The sequence below is a fragment of the Perissodus microlepis genome, chromosome 7 (genome assembly GCF_051167445.1).
Source record: "Perissodus microlepis isolate ML-2025 ecotype Zambia chromosome 7, ASM5116744v1, whole genome shotgun sequence".
Taxonomy (NCBI): Eukaryota; Metazoa; Chordata; class Actinopteri; order Cichliformes; family Cichlidae; genus Perissodus; species Perissodus microlepis.
Window position 1 is genome coordinate 21,712,117 of NC_140467.1, and position 19,073 is coordinate 21,731,189.

Sequence of the window (19,073 nt, forward strand, 5' to 3'; positions counted from 1 at the left end):
GGAAGTAAAAAAATAAAATAAAATTTAAGTTTCAAAAAGCGTAACACTGATTCATATTTGTGTCTGAGCTGATTTGGAGCTACTTTTCAGGTATTTTACAAAACTGTAGAATTTAAATTGATTTTGCAGGGAGCTAGTATATAAAAAATAAAGATTGAATACTGAAAAAAAGAAGAACATTACAATATCATAGGAAAATGGAAAAATAACTGAAGGATTGTACTGTTTAACAAAATACAGTTATATGTTGTACTGCCTACCTGTGGTATTAAAGATCACACAGTCAGTACAATATTAGACTCTGTCATCAAAGGAATGACAACATGACAGCATTATGTGACCACAATGAGATTCTCAAACGCCCTTTTGAAACAACGAAGTTTCAAAAGCATAATTCTTTGCCTCCTACACAGAGGCCACAGTGAGGTCAAATGTTATGCCTTGCTCAGGAACACTTCAGCAGGGATAATGTGTGCTCGCAGAGACAATGAACCGAAGGAATCTCTTTGAATGACAGGCTCATTAAGAACACACAGCCAGTCCCAGGAGAAGTGTAAAACTGTGCATTGTGTTTGCAGTGCAGAATCGCAGGTGCTGTATTTTTATGCTCTTGCAACATTCCCCTTTGCCATAGCGCACAACTGTGAAAACACACTTCAGTGACCTCCGGTTGTCATGTTGTAACTGCTCCCAGAACTGCTGCTGCTGCTCCCGCTGCATGCCAGTTGCGCGCTGCTTAGTCAGAATGACAAACCTCTGTATTGAATGGTTCCCTCCTTAATGGTTTTGCTCACTTAGTCTTGCAGACCTCCATACCTCCATAAATTTCTGTTGTTCTCCACCCTTATTGTAAATCTTCATGGTAAGGCCACTAATAGCAAGTCTTAATAAGATCCAGAAGGGCCTCTGTTCTGTGGCCCAGTGATATAATCACATTTTTATTTGATAATCAAATAAAGGGTGGAATGAAATACTTGAAGAGCAATGTGCGGTTTCCCTTGGCTTTTCTCCTTCTCCCTGGCAGATTTTCATCTCTAATCTCTGTCCTTAGTTGGAGATGGAGATTGAGCATGTTTCCATTATGATTAATAACTGCTCTCCATTAAGAAAGCATTAATCTAACACTAAGCAGAGACTATCGGTGACAGGGAGCCATTGAGAAAAACGGAGATGATAAATGTGTGGGAAGAGTGACATCATCAAGCCACAGGCTACAGCTTCAGCATCATGGGGGATCCCTGCGGAGGAGAGGACGGATTGTAAGGACCCCACTGCGTCTTGGCACAGTTTGCCAAGGATTAAGATGGGAAGGAGGCAGCTCCACGCCGCAGAGCTCTGGCAACTGGCCAGGCCTCCTCGATGCCACACAGTACAGGATGGCTTCCCTCAGTTCCTACAGTGTCACTTTTTGTCTATATTATAAACTACGGAGCATGGTATTATATTAACATACTTTTATTTCACAAATGTACCAAGTGATACTAAGGAGATACAAACCGATAAACTTGTACTTAATTGATTTCATTAAAAGCAGATGTAATCAATTTATTTAATCGTGATGCAGGTATTTGTAAATATTTTTAAGCAGAAACATATCAGTATTCTGCCCCGTATGCTTCATTTTGACACACAGCTTGTCAAAGCGAGTTGAGCTGGAAACTTGGCTTGTTAAGCGTCAGTGATCAATTTCTCCTACTACCCTCAAGAGTCCGCCTCGGTTTGTTGCAGAAAATCTGATTTCAATCAACGTGATATTATCACTTCTATCACTCAGTTTCAGGCTATATTCTACCCCTTATACACATGCACGCATTTCCCTTTCGGTTTTTTTGGCTGAAGCACAAGTTATTTTAAAAAGTAATATGCCTTCTCATCAATTCTGTGCTATTTCAAGAGACATTTACACCACCCCAAAATTGGTTGGACAATTCTGCATATTGTGTTGAGCTATGAAAGCACTTTTAGACAGATAGTCCAGCACCACTTGAGACACCAAAGAATGAAAATTGTGGTCATAAGAAAAATAATTTTGGCTGCTGTGTTTCATTTTTCCCTGCGGTAGTTTCTAATCAACTCAGATGGAGTCCATCAAAGTTTGAACAGTGGTGGGTCAGCTGTGGATGGTTTGGTTTTCTTTGGGTTGGGGGGGCGAGCTGGAAAAGTAAATTGTTAAAATATGATGGTGAGATGTTGCCACCCCGCCATTCCAGAGCTCTGCACACATATGGATGTTGTTGAAATGCATACGCTAATCTCATAATATTGAGATATTCGAGTCCCTCCAAGAGCAAAACCTAAGAAAAGGAAATAACTGTTGAGAGATTTGTCACTTTCCAAAGTCTTTCCAAAGAGCTGAGGCACTACATAATGATATATTTCAACAAAGTCAGTGGGAGCAGACACTTACAAGAGAGAATTTGCAGACTTGAATGTAGAGCTGCATAACTTCTGCCTCCGTGACTGTGACCTCACGTCCAGTGCTGTGCTTGTAACTCTCCAGATAGGCCGTCAGCCAGTCCCTCTGCAGCTCCCAGCTCGGGTAGAGGTCGTAGTTAACATCATTCACACCTGAAATGCGACACATATACGTGCACATTAGTGGAACTACCGTCGGTGCTAAAATTCAACACAATGCCTAAAATAACTGTTTGTTTTGAAGACGTGCCAGTGAACTATATCTACTTTGAGTGGAGCAACAGCTCTTTGGTCAACACTTGTCAGACCCACTCAGGCAGTGAGAAACGTTTGCTCCAAATGGACAAGTTATAAGAAAGCAGCATAGAAACTGGGTGACAACATGCTGACAACAATATGGTGAAATTTAGTGGATAACATGTTATCCACTAAATTTCAGAGAAAGTATTGTGCTTTTTGCTGCACTGCATTTATTAGACAAGTCTACTTTAAATTAAAAAATAAAATTTTGTGAAATATAAAAATATAAAATGTAATAAAATGTTGTGAAGTGTAAATAAGCACCCTGGCAATTAGACACATCTGTTGACTTCTACATACATCAGCAATAGTATAACATCTGGGTTACATTGTACAGATAATAGTGAAACGCTTTATTTAAGCTAGACTGGTTTTTCATGTTGCCCGTGTAAAAGCTTCCCTACATAAACAATTATGTTCAAATGTCTGCAAGACAGTTGTATCATTCAAGACCATGCCATCGGCTAATTTTCAAATTTTGTTTGAGGTATAATCAGGATAAAAAAAAGAACACAATAAAAAGTTGTAATATTTGTTTCTTTGAATAAAAGGTGCAGTAGCTTTCATTCCAGCATGTGATTCGTGTGGAGAATGTCTGCCCCTTCCAGTCGGCCCCTTCTTGCATAAGACTATCAGACATAACTTCAGCTACTGTCATTGGGAATTGTGGATAATTTGCAAGCTACGACTTGAAAGCTGAATAATCTAAAACGACTGCATTGATGATTGTTCGGACAGTCCTTGTTGTGGTTTGCTCTTACACAGCTGGTCCATCAAAGCCACTTTTATCACTGTGCAGAATACATACTGAATGCAGCAATTTTTCTGAGCAGTGTCACAAGAAGGAGATCGTTTCACGGCACATTATATCATAACATGATGTAGTCAGAGAAAACACAACGTTGAAAATATCACATCCTGTATTTACAATATTTACTGCAGTCATATATTCCACATTAAGGAATCTTATATGTCCTGGCTGTGAAAAAGATTTGGAGGTAAATTGATGCTATTTTGAAAGACCCACCGGCAAATTCGTTGAAGTGATTGCCGATATCGAAGGCCTGGTAGTTATAATCGGCGTACTCGTAGTCAATGAATTTCACCATTCCTGATGGATGTAGGGGGAAAAAAAGCAACAGCAGTTACTAGGACAACATGATAAACACATGTGTTTTTATGGAAAGTACAGGAACCTTGTGAGAGTCAAAGGAACAGGGAGTCTCTTTTGCTGAACATTACCCTGGGCAATTTTGTTTTTTTAAATGTTTAAAAAATTTATGACAGAATAACTTCAAATAAGGTAAGATATTAAATAAGGGACAATGCATTTTCAGTAATGTGAATATTGCCACACATTCATCTATTTTAGCATTAGCTTCAGAAGCACTGCCACTCTTCAGCTAGAATTAAGTTAGTTTAGCATTAGGCCTTCTTTTGTTTGTTACTGCTTTCAGGTTGATGAAATTCTAAAAACCAAAGAATTTTCCTCACCCTCTTTTTCGTTGTAGATGATGTTGTTTGTCAGGAGGTCGTTGTGGCAGAGGACAGTTGGCGAGTCAATCTGAGAGAGGTGTCTCTTCAGTGACTCCATTTCCTGTGACAAAGTCTTAAAGCTGGGCACCTTTTGTAGATCTGCAGAACTGCAAGAGGTAAAACGTTCAAATTATTTATTTTTTATGATGGAAAAGGGCTCTTTTTTCCCCATGAATGAGTGATGTCTTTAACTCGCAGCTGCACCTGGCAGGTAGGTAAAGAAGCATAGTAAGTTGAACAGCCAAAGTCATAAATGCTGTGTGATGTTTAACACCAAAGACTGTAAAAAAGAACTTTGGCATTTAGTTTTAATCACTGAAGCTGAAAAATACATTGATTTCCATTTAGAAGTACAACCCTCCTAATTTAGCTGATGTCTAATTGGGTAAAAATGCTCACGGTCTGACAATAACAAACTTTTATTCAACTCACTTTAGCACATGTCCTTGTACACTCTGCCACTGGGATAGTCTAGCATGGGAGGAGTCTTTCTTCTTAAAAAATGCAATCGAGTGAAAATCAGAGAAAAGACATGCTTAGCTATTATATGAGATGTTTTAAGTGCTTTGTCTGCCTTTATAAAGGGCTACTGTTATTCATTTTTTTGTTAGAGCTAAGTCAATGGTTCTCTAGTGTTTTAGGTTTACTCATTTGCTTGATAAGCAAATGAGCCCCAGTTTAACACTGGGAGGAGACGCAAAATTAACTTGGGGTTGTATCAAGAAGGACATCCGGTTTATAAAAATAAATCTGCCTTATCAAACATGAAGAAAGCATGCATCGAGCTAGGTTAAGTAGTGATTCTAAATTGACCATAGGTGTGAATATGAGTGCGAATGGTTGCCTGTTTCTATGTGTTAGCACTGCAACAGGCTGGCGTCCAGGCTGCAACCTTGCATCTCACCCCACGATGGCTCTTGCAGGCCTGACTTAAATAGCGGAAGAAAATGGATAGATGGATGTTGTCTATGGGATTGTTTTTTCCCAATGAAAATCTGAACTAAACTTGTATAAGAGTCTTCCGTACACTTGGTAAGAGGAGCAAGAGAGTTTGAGACAAGAAAGTAGAACTTGTTTGTAAACTGACACGGTTCAGCAAGCCTCGCTGAGAGGTCACATGCCTTGTTTTCACTCTCTTGATTATTCAATCTATCAAAGACGGCACTAATGTCCTTGGACGTCAGTGCAAAATGCACCTGGAAGAAATGCTGTGCAAGCATCCGTCTCCTAATTAATTTTTGTGTTTCCTTTCCAGTCCCCACGACTGCCACGGCAAGAGGGTACTTTAAACAGTGTAATTTAAACACTACCTATTTATTCGAAAAGGGAACAAACAGATGCTCCGGTATTATACACACTTGGAGACATAATTTAGTGAGGCCTGCAAGGAACGCACAATAAAAGCAGAGGAGGATGAGCCTTGTTTATAGTGTTTATAGCCGTGGCACAGAGGCTCTGCTGTCTACATGTCCTCCACTACACAACAAGTCACTTTGTATGTTATCTTCTCTGCTCTGTTCAGTCAGTCTTGCTTCCCTCTGAGATAAATACATGGATTGAATAAAAAGAGATAAGCAAGTATTGCACATGCAGTATTTTAAAATACCAACTTCCTGGTTACAAGATCTTTGATAAAATAACTAAGATTTATTTTACTTTATTTTCAAGCATCAGTGTACAAATGATTAACATTTTAACACCAAACTGCCTTTTTAAAAAAAAAAAATATAGGCCCAGAATAGAGCGCTCGATTCACAGCTACTTGCCGGTGACAGCTTTATTTAAAATCGACCCCCTCTGACATGCATAATTTATCTATCTCCTCTCTAATATGAAATAAAACATGCAGTTGAATGGTGAATCACCCTGATTCCTTTTCAACCAACCCATTCCTTTAACCTAACAACTCGACGTTCACATAGGAACCCACGATTACTTGGAATCAAAAGCTAAATGAAAGACTTACATTGACTTTAAATGGAAACCTGTCGTCTTGCCATCAGATCTTTTCCTCTCTCTTTTCTGTCCTTTTCATGAAAAACAGTGCGTCAAGTACATTCGCCTCCTGCTCCCTGTCAAGTCTCTGTAAGGTAATTAGTGGAATTTCCTCCTCTGGCGCTTCATTATCAATGTGCCTTATTTACATATGATTTCAAACACCAGCCGAGCACTGCAGATTTTTTTTTTATTTTTCGTCTTTTTTTCACCACCACTCTTTCCCTTTTTTGCAGTTTTATGCAATTTGTAAGAGTGCAAACGGGAGACATAGCAGGGGGGCTTTGGAAGAAAAAGAGGTTGCACTCTTGCTTTCCATTGCCTTTCTTTCTTTTCTCTCCCAGCTCTGACTTCTACTGTGCTCCCTCTCTCTGAACCTTGCAGCTGCTGCAGCCTCTTTTGCGCTCCCCCTTCCCTCGTCTCTTTCGCTTCTCCTTCTGTCGATCTGTCTCTCTCCCCCTCTCTCCCTCTGCACAGCGGGTGGCTTGAGAGCTGAAGACCTCCTCTGCAGGTGCAGCCTCTTCCTGCTCTCTCTCTTTCTCTGCCTTTCTTTTGCCATTTCCTCTGAATATCACATTCATATCAGCACTCATACAGTCTCAAGTACAAAAGTTTCTCTGATGCTTGTTTAAAACCTGTTTTTTTTGGTCTTTTCTTTTTCTGTCTCTGTGCCATGTTTTGCACGCAGTTTTCACACTCAAGAGACCAGTTAACGTGCAAACACACACACACACACACAGAGAAGACATTAGGTAAGATTAAAATAACCCAATTTCTAATTTCTAGTATTGACACCTCAGAGTCATTTGTAGTGTTTCTTCCATTATATTCTCATAGCTTTCCCACATTGTTATGATACATTTCCTAAATACTGATCATTTCCAGGTTATTTTAAATTGCTCTGTATCTACTTGAGCGCGAGCTGCACAGGGCTGTCAAGTCTCAAAAATGTTTCACAATATAGCACCATCTATTGGGCCTTGAAATGTGGTGCAGTCTCCTATTGTATATTGTAGAGTGATCCACATTCAGACATGCATTCACTGCTTTTAGTGGGTAAAATGAAAGAGCTCACAATGTTCTCAGTGTTCTCTTTAAAACTGAAGTTTAGCAGGATATGCATGCAACTTTAGCAAAAGTGAACTTGTTTTGCTGTGTGGAGCTGCGGGACTTAAATAGTAGGTTAATACTCCTCTGTGGCCTTAATTTTCAGTAGCAGAGAACCCATCCATGCATAATTTGGTGTCTTGTGTTAACACATTTTTGTTATCTGTGCAGTGTGTTATAAAATAAATAAATACATTTCAGCTTGTCCGAGGTAGTTTATCACAATTTAGATTGTCATATTAGCTTAGCTAATATGACAGCTAGCTAGCTAGCTAGCTAGCTAGCAAAAAAAAAAAAACCAGACCCCCAAATTAAGTTTTTTAATTACGGAGATTTTCTCTTATATCCCTATGAGACCATGTTAAAAGTACCTCTTATCATAAAAGGCCCTCTGCTTCCAAGCCTCTACTTTATGGATGACTCATTCAGTTCCTACCTGCCTTGCACGCTAAAAGAAAAGTGACTAGAAACCTTGGGGCCTTCCAGCTTCTGTTTGCATGGACTTCCGACCCCTTTGCTGCAAACACAAATAAGGTTCAGCGTTTGACCGATAAGGGAGAGCCAAGAGTCTGTTTCTCTGTAGTGTCTTTCCCTGTAACCCGGCTTACCTCTCACCCCTTCACCCATGAGAGCTCTCAGTGTCAATGAGGCCACTCCCCCGCCTCATCTCTCTGACCAATGACAGCTCACAGTGATGGCTTCCATACATGTAAGGAGGGGTAAATGCCTGTTGCCCGTTAAGCCAGGCAAGATTTGGATGGACAAGAGCATTTTAGGCTGGTTTGAGCAATGTGAGAAAATGATAAGACATCAGTGAAAGAGCTGCTGCCTAAAAGATAAAACAGTTGAAAATGAAGCTGGTTTCTATCAAAGAGGACAGCACAATTAAACATCGGGGTGCCCTCCTGTCTCAAAGTCATCAGGTATTTTGTTTTTTAAACATTGTATTTTCAGTATAGTAGATAATTGACAGCCTCTCTCTCTCTCCCTCACACACACACACACACACACACACACACACACACACACACACATTAGTCTGAAACCTTCCTGACAGGATGACTGACTAATCACTAAGCCCCACCCCCATAGTCACTGTTGTTACAGCTGTCAAGCTCTCAGCCCTTGTACTTTATACAGTTTATTATTATGATTACAGCAGTAGATTAATCCCCGTCAGATATTGTTGTAATAGTGGATGTCACATAAGCAACTAATTAAACTAACCAAGTCATCTCTGATTTACACCTCTCTTGATTTTTTTACAAGAAATATAGAATTGCATATTAACGGTCCATTTAGTGCTGGACACATCATGCCATGCTACATTTCTTAGCCTAACTAATAACTGTTAATGACATTTTGGTGACCTCAAGTAGTTGTGTGCATAATGTCACTAATAATGTCCATATGGGAATGATACCTGTTGTCACCTGATGCCAAAGGACTGCTTGAGCTTATCTGTGAGATCTGATGTCATTTGGGGATTTTTCGTTTTCTCTAGCATCACAACAATACTTTGAATGACCCCAACAGGTGATCAACAGCCAAGCAGTTCTCCAAGCATATTTCTTTGGCAAAACAAAAAGTGTAGTTAGTGTTTTTTCTAGCAAAGCTACCGCCCATATGTTATTGCGTAGTGCAAATCTTCCTGTCTTTTTCCAGTGCAGCTGCTTAATGGGTCAATCACAAGTTGATGTACTGTAAATATTATGCATTATATATTGTATTGTGCTCTGTGGCTATCATGACTTGTACCTGCCTATGTACCACTGCCCAGCTGGACTGCTGCTGACACTGCTCTGCACTAGTTTGAGGAAATGAGACATTTTTGTCCACAGCACAGGTTTGACTGGCCGACCGGATTTTGGCTGGATCGAATGGATTTTCCCCATCTCTGCGGCGATCAATCTGCAGAGAGAAAACATTTTCTCAGATGAGCCTGGCTGACGCTGTTATTGCACAAACAATCATTATCAGAGCAGAAACACAACTCCCTCTACATTTAGTGCTCTTATCTTGTTCTTCTTTTCAAAAAATGGACCTTGTTGTGGTTATGACCTTTTGACCATTTGAGCGCTCATTCTCAAGGCATCTTAATGGTGACATAAAGTTTTCTGGGTATCCCCCACACAGGGTATCAGGCAGAGCAAGTTGATTGATGTCTATTGTGGCCCTGGATGTGAAACCTTGGCTGGCTATGTTGAGTTCTACTGTCCCGAGTTGTGAATAATGATGACAGGTTGTTATCATGGGAATGATGAATGTAATGGGGGCATGAACAAACATCATTGCTCAACATGAAACATGACTCAAATTATTAATTAGAAACTCCCACATTGGCACAAATTAAATGAACTGTTTGGTTTGCATGTACACACCTGAACTCAAAAAATGATGATGATGTACAATGATGACTTCAAATGAATTTCAATTAAAAATAAAAAAGAAATTGAGTTACAAGTTTTCTGAAATTTATGATATGATGTGCAAATGATGTCCTATAAATAAATATTCACTTTCTCAGAAAGAAAAGTTAAAGTTGCATAAAATAATGTAAAAAAAATGTGCATACTACATTTAATTCAGGAGATTTAGGAAATCTCTATTTATCACTCCACAAGTGCTGCCCAGAAATGTGTTGTTGGATTTTTTTTGTTTGTTTTTTGTGCTAAATGTTGTCTTGATGCATGTTTAATCATCCAATTAAGTTAATCAAAAAAAGTTGATTCTGTTCATCTGGACGTGGCATTCACTGATGATAGACTCCACTTGTGCTAAATGTTATACAAATCAGGCTCCAGATTATTAACAGTGAAGTTTTGTGGATGTAAGTGCTGCTGAAGTTCAGACTGCTGTTTTTTTTTGTTTGTTTTTTGTTTGTTTTTTTTGGCGTGTTTATTGAACCTTCTAACAAAATAATAATTTAAAAAAATAATATTATTTGCAGATTTTACTTTGGATTTCTGTCATATATGCCACATCTGCCATTTTTTTGTTATTTATTGTCTCAAAATCTAGTATGCAAAGTATCATATTTGATACACTTAGCTTTAAAGGGATAACAAATATCAACATTGATTATTTACAGTGGATAATTTTGAAAACCTTTTTGTACTAGTTTGAGAAAAAGATTTGAAAAGAACACGTTGAGGCAAAAAAAAGCCAAAAATCTTCTATTCATATAAACTAATAAATAAACAAATAAACCTCCTGCCCTTACGCTTTGATATTAAATAATTACAAACCTACACAGTAGTTATACTCAGGATATGAACTTTGCATACCAGACAATAATCAGAATTGTCATTATTTTCTTTCATGTTTCTTAAATTAGGGCAGGTTTATTGTCAACTTGAATATACAGATTGTAAAGTTGTGAAATAATTTAGCTAATTTTTGCTATTTTAATGTATTCACATACATTAAAATAGCAAAGAAATTCTCACAATTATATAAATTTAATTAGATGATGTTTATCTATATGTGTGTGTGTGTGTGTATGTGTGAAATGCGAACGCTGTTATTGCAGAGACCTGTAGATAGACGGCTGCCGAAGCAGTTTATCATCCAGCACAGTTCCTCTTACAAACTCGTAGCAGATGCCATTCTGGAAGCTGCAGTAAATTTCAGGACCACATCTGTGTGCGTGGAGGATCTGAAACATCTCCACCTCATGGTCCCTGTTCACGTAGAGCTCTGTCATTTTGCCATATAGTCGCACCAAGACACAACCAGGCTCCAGGAGAGAGCCCACGTAGCAGCCAATAAGCTGGTTGGTGATGCCTTCTGTGAATGTCTGGAATGAAAGGAAACCCAAAGGGCCATGAGCATGAAAAATGCAGTTTTGGACAGATAGTATACAGCAAATGAAACATTTTGCTATACCATATTTTAGCATTCTGTATTGTCAAAAGAGCCCATAAAACCCAGGATGCTGGTTATCATAATTATACCCGCACAAAAAATCCTACTGTAAAAAAAAAAAGATAATAACATTTCACTACCATCTGTCAATAAAGCAGGCAGTCATATAATTATTCTGTAACTATAACTTTAATTGGTTACTTTCCTTAAAACATTTATAACAATCTTGGAAAATCATACTATTCTACATTAATTACAGCAGGCAGGTAAATAGCAGGCAACTCGCAGACCCCAGTTTGGTTTCAGGATTCTGGATCACATTTTCAGTACCATATCGATTTACAGGCCACTAATTTACCACTGTTATAGCTCATTTAAAAATTTCACTAACCTTCCATTAAATGCACATTATTGGAGAAAAAGGAAAAATAAAACCACAGAAACAGAGCAAATTCACATCAGTACACTCAAAAAGAAACTAGAGAAAATACCTGTGTAATACAAAATTTAGAATGCATGTGGAAATCCCCTGCGACGTTAGCGTGTTGCCACATGAATACTTGCATTTTCAAATAGGTTACTTAAGTAGCAGCTTTTTGTTAAAATAATTTTATCATAGAATACAAGTTTAGACAACCAACAGGTAGCAGCTAGATGAGACATATAAGTCAAAGAATAATTTTGCAGAAGTCTTTTATGGGTAATTTTTCAGACGCTTATTTGCAATATAATTCATGCTGGGTTCTGAATTAATCTGTATCATGAGCATCTACTGTAAAAGGACCCTGTGTCAAAGTTTTCAGTTTCTGTTTAGTTTTTTGTTTCAGCTTGTTCTTGTCTTTGAGTAGAAGAGTATCTTAGAAAATATCATAAAGATTCATAAAATCTTGCTGATCAACTACAGGTTTATTGGTTGGTCTTTGCTATTTTGTCTATACAGTGAACATGGCACATGTACTGTATGTTGTTGAGAAATGTATATATTTACTGTATTACAGATATTGTCACGGTCCTGTTTTTTTTAAATTCATGTGAGTTTTTTTAATGTTTGAGTTAAGGCCTTTGTTTTCCCAAGAGTTTTGATTGTTATCTGATAGGTTGAGTTTTGAATGATTATTATTATTATTATTATTATATACTGAGTCTTAATGAGACTTTGATTTCTATTCTACATGATACCAGAAATGGCCAGCACTGCGGTATGGTGATTATCCCTATTGCCTCACAGCAATAAGGTCCTGAGTTCATCTGGCCAGATGGTGGATTTGAACTCAGTACCTTGAGATCTGGAGTTTGAAATCCTCCCGGAGTTTGTCTGGGTTCATTCAAGCTTCCTCCCACAGTCCAAAGACTTGAAGTTAGTGGGGTTAGGTAAAATGGTGATTCTAAAGTGTGTTTGGATTTTCCCAGTACAAAGTTTCTGTGTTGTGTTCTGATTTGTTTATTAATGTGGAATATTGGTTACCATTTTATCCAATGTAAAAAAAAAAAAACATTTGATATGGAAAGATTTGGCACTCCTTTTAATGTACTTTATGGAAAAACAAATATGAAATCATTTTGAAATTAAACTGGTATGCATACATCTTTGTTGTGTAGAGTCAATGCAACAACAGGTAGATGAATACATAGTTACAGACACAGCTGTAGAAAGTATGGTGACATTGAAAATCCCACTTCTGGAACAGCTTCTATTCCTCAGTATGTGTACACAACAACACCGCAGAGACCACTGTCTGCAAAGACTTTTTCTGACATTTGTTGTCATTCTGTGGTTTCTCAGTCTCTCAATTTCTGTCAAAGTCCCCAAGGCACTTTCTGAGCATCAGATGGGACCTGCACACAACACATTTTTTCATCTAAATGAAAAATGAACAAACATGCCCACCTTGACATCTGACCCAGTATTTATATGGATGCAGGGCTGGTTTCATTAAATTATTTCTGCCTCTGTATCTTACATTTTCTTTTTGTGCTGAATTTTTACAATTTATTAATTGTCATTTGAAAATCCACCAAAATGTATCAAAAACACACAAGATAAATATGCATGCTTTGATCTGCACTTCTTTTTGACATGAAATTTGCGTTCACTTTAACATGTTTGTTTGTTGGAACTTTTGTAGAATTTTAAAGGGATGCCTTTAAAATTCTACAAATGTTCTCTTGTTCCATCTTTGAAACAAATTTTAATCACACTGTCTACAAAAAATATGATGTAAATCATTCAATGTGTATTTATCAGCCTTTATCTTGTTCTGTTAGTTTGTTATAAAATAGAAATGATGAAGTTTTTTGGAATCATGGAATCATCAATAAAACCCAAAACAATGACTGTCATTTGAAAGGAATGCTATGTATACTGGGTTAAAGCTCAATGTAACAGCAGAACTTGTCTATCTATCCATTCCTTGCTGAACACAATACACCATTAAAGGAGCCGCTGCAGTGCGAGAGCTGAAGAGAAACATCTACTCTTGTGTACATTACTGGACCTGGTGAGGATTGAGAGGTCATCCATCCAATGTTGGGTCACCTAACAAACATAAACCCTATTTCTCTGAAATATTGGACCTTGTGTTTGCACATGGGACCAGAATGGGATTATCCTGTTGTGAATAGACCCTCTGACAGCCCTACTAAAAGAAATTTCCTAAAAGTCTACTTTTGTTGTCTAGTTACCTTGGGTTTTTTTTTTCCATTTTGATGTGTGAAATGTGTCTTTCTACAGTTTACAGTACAGTGGAATATGGAGCCCAACCAAAACACGACAAAACTTTATTACTATGTGTGAATTTAATTTCGATACTGCATTTATACTGCAGTCTTTATTTTTTTTTTTTTCATTCATCTGTCCATTTTCTTAACCTGTTCAGTTTTGGGCCATGGGGTTTCAGAAGTCGATCTCAGCTGTTGTAGGGTGAAGGACAGGGTACATGCCGGTCATGCCATTTTATCAAACAGTTAGACAGACACTGATATTAACCAATTTAGAATCTCCAATTAACCCAACATGTATGTCTTTGGGCTGTGTATTTTCGAATCCTGTCCTGTCCAGGTCACTCCCGAATGGGATGAAAATCTTTGGATCTTCAATTCTACCACCTCCACCTCTGCCTCCTGTCTTTCTGCCAAAATATACATCAGAGAAGGCCTCACTACTGTCTAGTAAATCTACCTTTTCACTCTTGCTGCTATCCTTCTCTCACAAAAAAACCCTGACACTTGTCTCCACCCACCCCCTCCTGCCTTTACTCTCTTCTCTACCTCACTGTCTGTTGCTTTGGGGGGGATTGACCCCAAATATTTAAACTCATCTACCTTCAATATCTGTGCTCCTTGCAGCTTCACCTTCCCACTTGACTCCATCTTATTCACACACATGTATTCTGTCTTGCGTCTACTCACTTTCATACCAGCACTGCTCCAGGTTCTCTTCCACCTGCTCCCTATTCTTATAAGATGTGTCAAGTTTTGCCATATACAGGCAATACATTTAGATATAAATCATAGTTTATGCATTCACTTTAACACATGAATACAGGTTAAACAGTCATGTGAAATTCAAAAGCTTTCCCAGGGCTATTAAACTACTATAAAAGCAGATATGTTTTCATTTTGTTGGTCTGGTGTATTTAGAAGTACAGTGGAACCCCGACTTACAAATAGCTAGTTTCACGAAAAATTCAAGTTACGAAGGCACTGAACGGCAATATTTTTGCCCGTGTTATGGCAAAATGCCCGAGTAACGAAATCCGCTGGCTCTGATTGGCTAAGCCTACAATGTCCACAATGCCTTCCAAATCATGTGACAACCCCTTGGCTTCCATACTTGCGCTTCGCTGTTCCACTTGAACAACGTATTGTTGTTCTAGTTAGCAATTAGCCTATAGCCTATCGTTCAGCATCGCCTCAGTCAAAACGCGCGATGGGTGCTTCGACTTACGAAAATTTTCGACTTACAAAAGACCCTCGGGAACTAATTAATTTCGTAAGTTGGGGTTCCACTGTATGTTAATGCAATGCCACAATCTTCCCAGGAGTGGATTTCCCAGCCAATTCATCCCAAGGTCAGACCATGCAACGCCCTGAGAAACTTTACAAAAAACAAAAGCTACATCTCAGATGTTGCAAGCCCCAGTCAGCATGTTACATTTGAAAGTTCATGAGAGTAAGATTAGAAATACAAATGAAAATGTGTGAATTTCATGCTTTCTTACAAATGATAGTCAGTCTTTGGTAATCCATACATTTAGAGATACAAACATTCACTTGCCTTCATTTGAATGTCTTGTGCCTTCCAGTTGGGACGAAGTCTGCTCAAAAGAGCCAGGATTCCTCTAGAAGGTTGGTGTTCATCTATATAGATGTCCACATGGAGAAGCTGTTTTCCAGCACAAACAAGTCCACTGTCCATTTTCACCAATGTAAACTGATTATACTTTGAAAACCGATAAGGATTAAAGTAGTAAATATGAGTTTGTGTCTAGACTTGGGCCAGTTTTAGACAGTGTTAGAGAGTGTTAGCAGAGTCAAAGTTAAATCTAAACCATCAAAAAGAAAAAGAAAAAAAAGGGTGAAAAAGCAAAAGAAAGCAAAAAGAAAAAAAATTGATGTCCACGCAAATTTCTTGATGATTATGATGTAAAACTATCGAGTCAAGAGCAGTCACTGGTATTTGCCAGTCACTGAAGCTGTCTACTTACGTGTCCAGTTATTCAGCACTTTATCAGGGTCCAATGTTCCTGTGGGCATCTTCCTCCCTTCTGCTGCAGTTTACATATTAACCACAGGTAGCTCCTGCTCTGCAGTATGCATTTGTTAAACACACGTCAATAAACCAAAGGCACGTTTTTAAATATCAAATTCAGATTGATCAAATAAGGCTCGAATAAGATTTACTGTAACATGTAAGATGTAAAATAACCACTGCATGTAAAACTGTAAAAAACACTTGAATTGAAAACTTTTAAAACATTTTTTATTTGTGACATTTCTGTCCAAATTAAGCCCAGCATATACCAAATTTAGCTCTGCTTGCAGCCAGTTTCAGCACAACTTTTGATAACCAACCTGTTTTAACATTAAAATTGAACACACAGTAAACATGGTTGCAAAATTTCCCCTGCACAATTATTTTATTGAGCTCCATACAAGCTAAGAAATAGCCAAATGCCCAAGAATAGGCAAATAATATTGCATTTGATTGTCTAAATACTTTGCAGATGTAGTACTTTTAGTTCATGTGCACCAGCAAAGACTTTAAAAGGGTTGGCTCTATTGTCTGACTGAGGTAATCATGCAATCTAGACAAGCTATGTTAAATTTCATACAATTAGTCCATTCAAACATGACCTCTCATGCTAGCTCAATGCCATGGAACATTTCAGTATGATCACTCTGTAAACACAAAATGAATTTAATAAACATTGGAGCAGCGTGTTTTCAGTCTGTTAAATTATTTAGATGTTGGGCCAATGTTTACCATTTAGCATCATTACAGTAATTGCCTAGAAGTCACGAATGTGGTGATCATCTTGAACCGAATACTTTGCAGCTTTTAGATACAAATGAAATTCGCTTGCCATCAAAGCACATCTCATCATCAAAGATGTTATGTATTGAAAGAGAGATGAGTGACTTGATTAAAAATGTAAGGCTCAGGCTGTAGAACAGAGTAGTAGAGCCGGTGTTTCTTTTACTGGCTGTACCTCTCAAACGCAGTACAAATATGCTTTTTTTTTAACGTCACAAAAAAGGTGACGTGAGTAATAACCCATACAGATACAATTATGACATTTTGTAGAAAAGTTTCTTTGACTATGTGTCTAGCTTCATTATCTTGCTGTTCCTCGCCATTAAGCCTTGATAACTAATTATTTATGAAAGATTCAAAAAAGAATCGGGAGTTGAAATCTTTTGACATCTTGGCATCATAAACAGTTTCACTTAAGCGATTAAAGCAATAGAACCACAGACTACTTTTTAAAATCTGGAAATAAGCAGAAGGTGAACAGTAAAACCGACTGTCACTAAAACTGTGAAAAAAACATAACCAATAATTTGTCAGCCTTTTGACTTTTATTTACATTAGATTCATTTTGTGAAAACAAACAAAAAAGGTACACAAAAAACTCCCTGTTAGCAGCATTTAGAATTAACAACAATACAAAAACAAGGATTACAAAGAGCTGATCATGAAAATGAAAGGGACAGCTTTTCTTGCTGATCAGATTATTCATAACTGCTAATTTCAGAATATTATGTAGTTATATATGAAAAATAATGAGTGCTTTAAGTTAATTGATAAAAATGATATGCTAAATTGCTAATGCTAAGAAGGTGTATGCTTGCTATATTTCCCATCTTGGCTAGGCTAACATGGCTACATTTGCTAATTAGCTTTACATACAAAGTACAGCTGAGGAAAGCTGAGGAAAGCATGAATGCTGCGAATATTAGCTCAATCCATGGCGTTATTGTGGGGGGGCACTGAAAAAGACATCTTCTCAGACACAATCACTATTATCTTTATTTTGGATTTTAAAAAATTGAATATAACAGAATAACAATGGTATGCTGGCCTCAGCTTCTTTTCAAGTTCCTATCTTAGATGTTTCATCTTCCTTAAGAACTTCGTTGACTGGTATTTATGTGTCTCTAGTATATCCCAACTGAAAGGATCTGTACAATAAGAGGGATTTGTTCTTGAAACTTCTCCATGTTACTGTTTTTTGTTTTTTTTACAGTGTTTCAATCAGTAGCATGACAAATGTGATGAATACCAAACATCTTATTAACGTTAAGACCTGTAATTAAAGGAGAAGGAAGTGATTGTCATGTTGCATCAAAGTAATATAAAGAATTAGCAGAAAAAATGCATAACCAAGAAAACTTGGTACACATTTGTAAAAATTTTACACAAACCTGGACCCATGCTTTATGTGTGTCCTACACATGGTAATCACGGGCATGCTTTTACAGTGTGGAGAATATGTTTTGATTTTTATACATACCAAAAAATTTATTAACATTGATCAAAATGACTTATTGTGATAGGGGAAAAAATCTTATTTAAGTGTTCAAGAGAAGTTGATTTTAAGATGAACTTAATAGGGAAAATCATCATAGTGTAGTAAACATTTTTAACATACTGGATTGCAAATAGGCAACAAATGCTTTATAAATGTATAAATTGTGTTTTTGTTGAATGTGGTAAAATATTATAAAGTTAAAAAAGCATGCAAATATCTTGTATATGTAATATTTTTGTACTACAGCTGGAACACAAGTTTTGGTTGTCCCTCTGCAGTAACGCTGGCAGTTAGCATTAATAATATCTTGCAGAGTACAGGGATTTTTTTTCTTGTTGAAATAATGTTTACTCTGTTTTTTCTATTTTCCTTTGTTAAAATTTTCCCAAACATACCACAACATGTGCATGAGATTGCACTGTATTTAGTAATACTACACACTGTCTACTGAAAATAAAATGTAGATGAATAAAACAAATGAAACATGTAAATATCATTATATTACTATATCTGCATTTCAGATGTCTCCAATATTAGAAAAAAAGGTGTGTTTGTTTCTTCCACCAAGAGCACATATCAGTACATGTGTGCATCAGAGCACTTCACCAGCCATCTTAATATTTTCAAATGAATTGTCAAGCGCAGCACAAGACTTCGCGCAACACTAAATGTATCGTCTCCTTTCTTCCCTGGGCTTCTTCAGGTCAGAGAAAATTCTCTTTTATTACAAGGCAAACAGTTGTTGGTTTCCTTTATCAAACAGCTCTTTGGAGAGAAAGAGAGAGAGAGCGTTGTGCAGATATTTAACCTTTTTATATA

General features: G+C 37.4%; 1 protein-coding gene across 3 annotated transcripts in view; it reads right to left on the reverse strand.

The window, feature by feature from the left end:
- LOC146383039 (ethanolamine kinase 1) overlaps positions 1-15,944 on the reverse strand; it is a 29,696-nt gene extending 13,752 nt beyond the window's left edge. The window contains exons 1-7 of one of the 3 annotated variants that reach the window (XM_084934152.1): positions 15,497-15,944; positions 10,890-11,152; positions 9,112-9,264; positions 4,210-4,358; positions 3,743-3,826; positions 2,408-2,568; positions 2-2,294 (exon numbers count right to left, since the gene is read on the reverse strand). In XM_084934152.1, coding sequence (XP_084790278.1) covers positions 2,070-2,294; positions 2,408-2,568; positions 3,743-3,826; positions 4,210-4,358; positions 9,112-9,264; positions 10,890-11,152; positions 15,497-15,637 — 1,176 coding nt within the window. In that variant the 5' untranslated portion in view covers positions 15,638-15,944 and the 3' untranslated portion in view covers positions 2-2,069. Of the gene's footprint in view, position 1; positions 2,295-2,407; positions 2,569-3,742; positions 3,827-4,209; positions 4,359-9,111; positions 9,265-10,889; positions 11,153-15,496 lie in introns of those variants that run through there. The other 2 variants (XM_084934153.1, XM_084934154.1) reach the window with 2 other exon arrangements.
- Between the last annotated feature and the right edge of the window lie 3,129 nt (positions 15,945-19,073).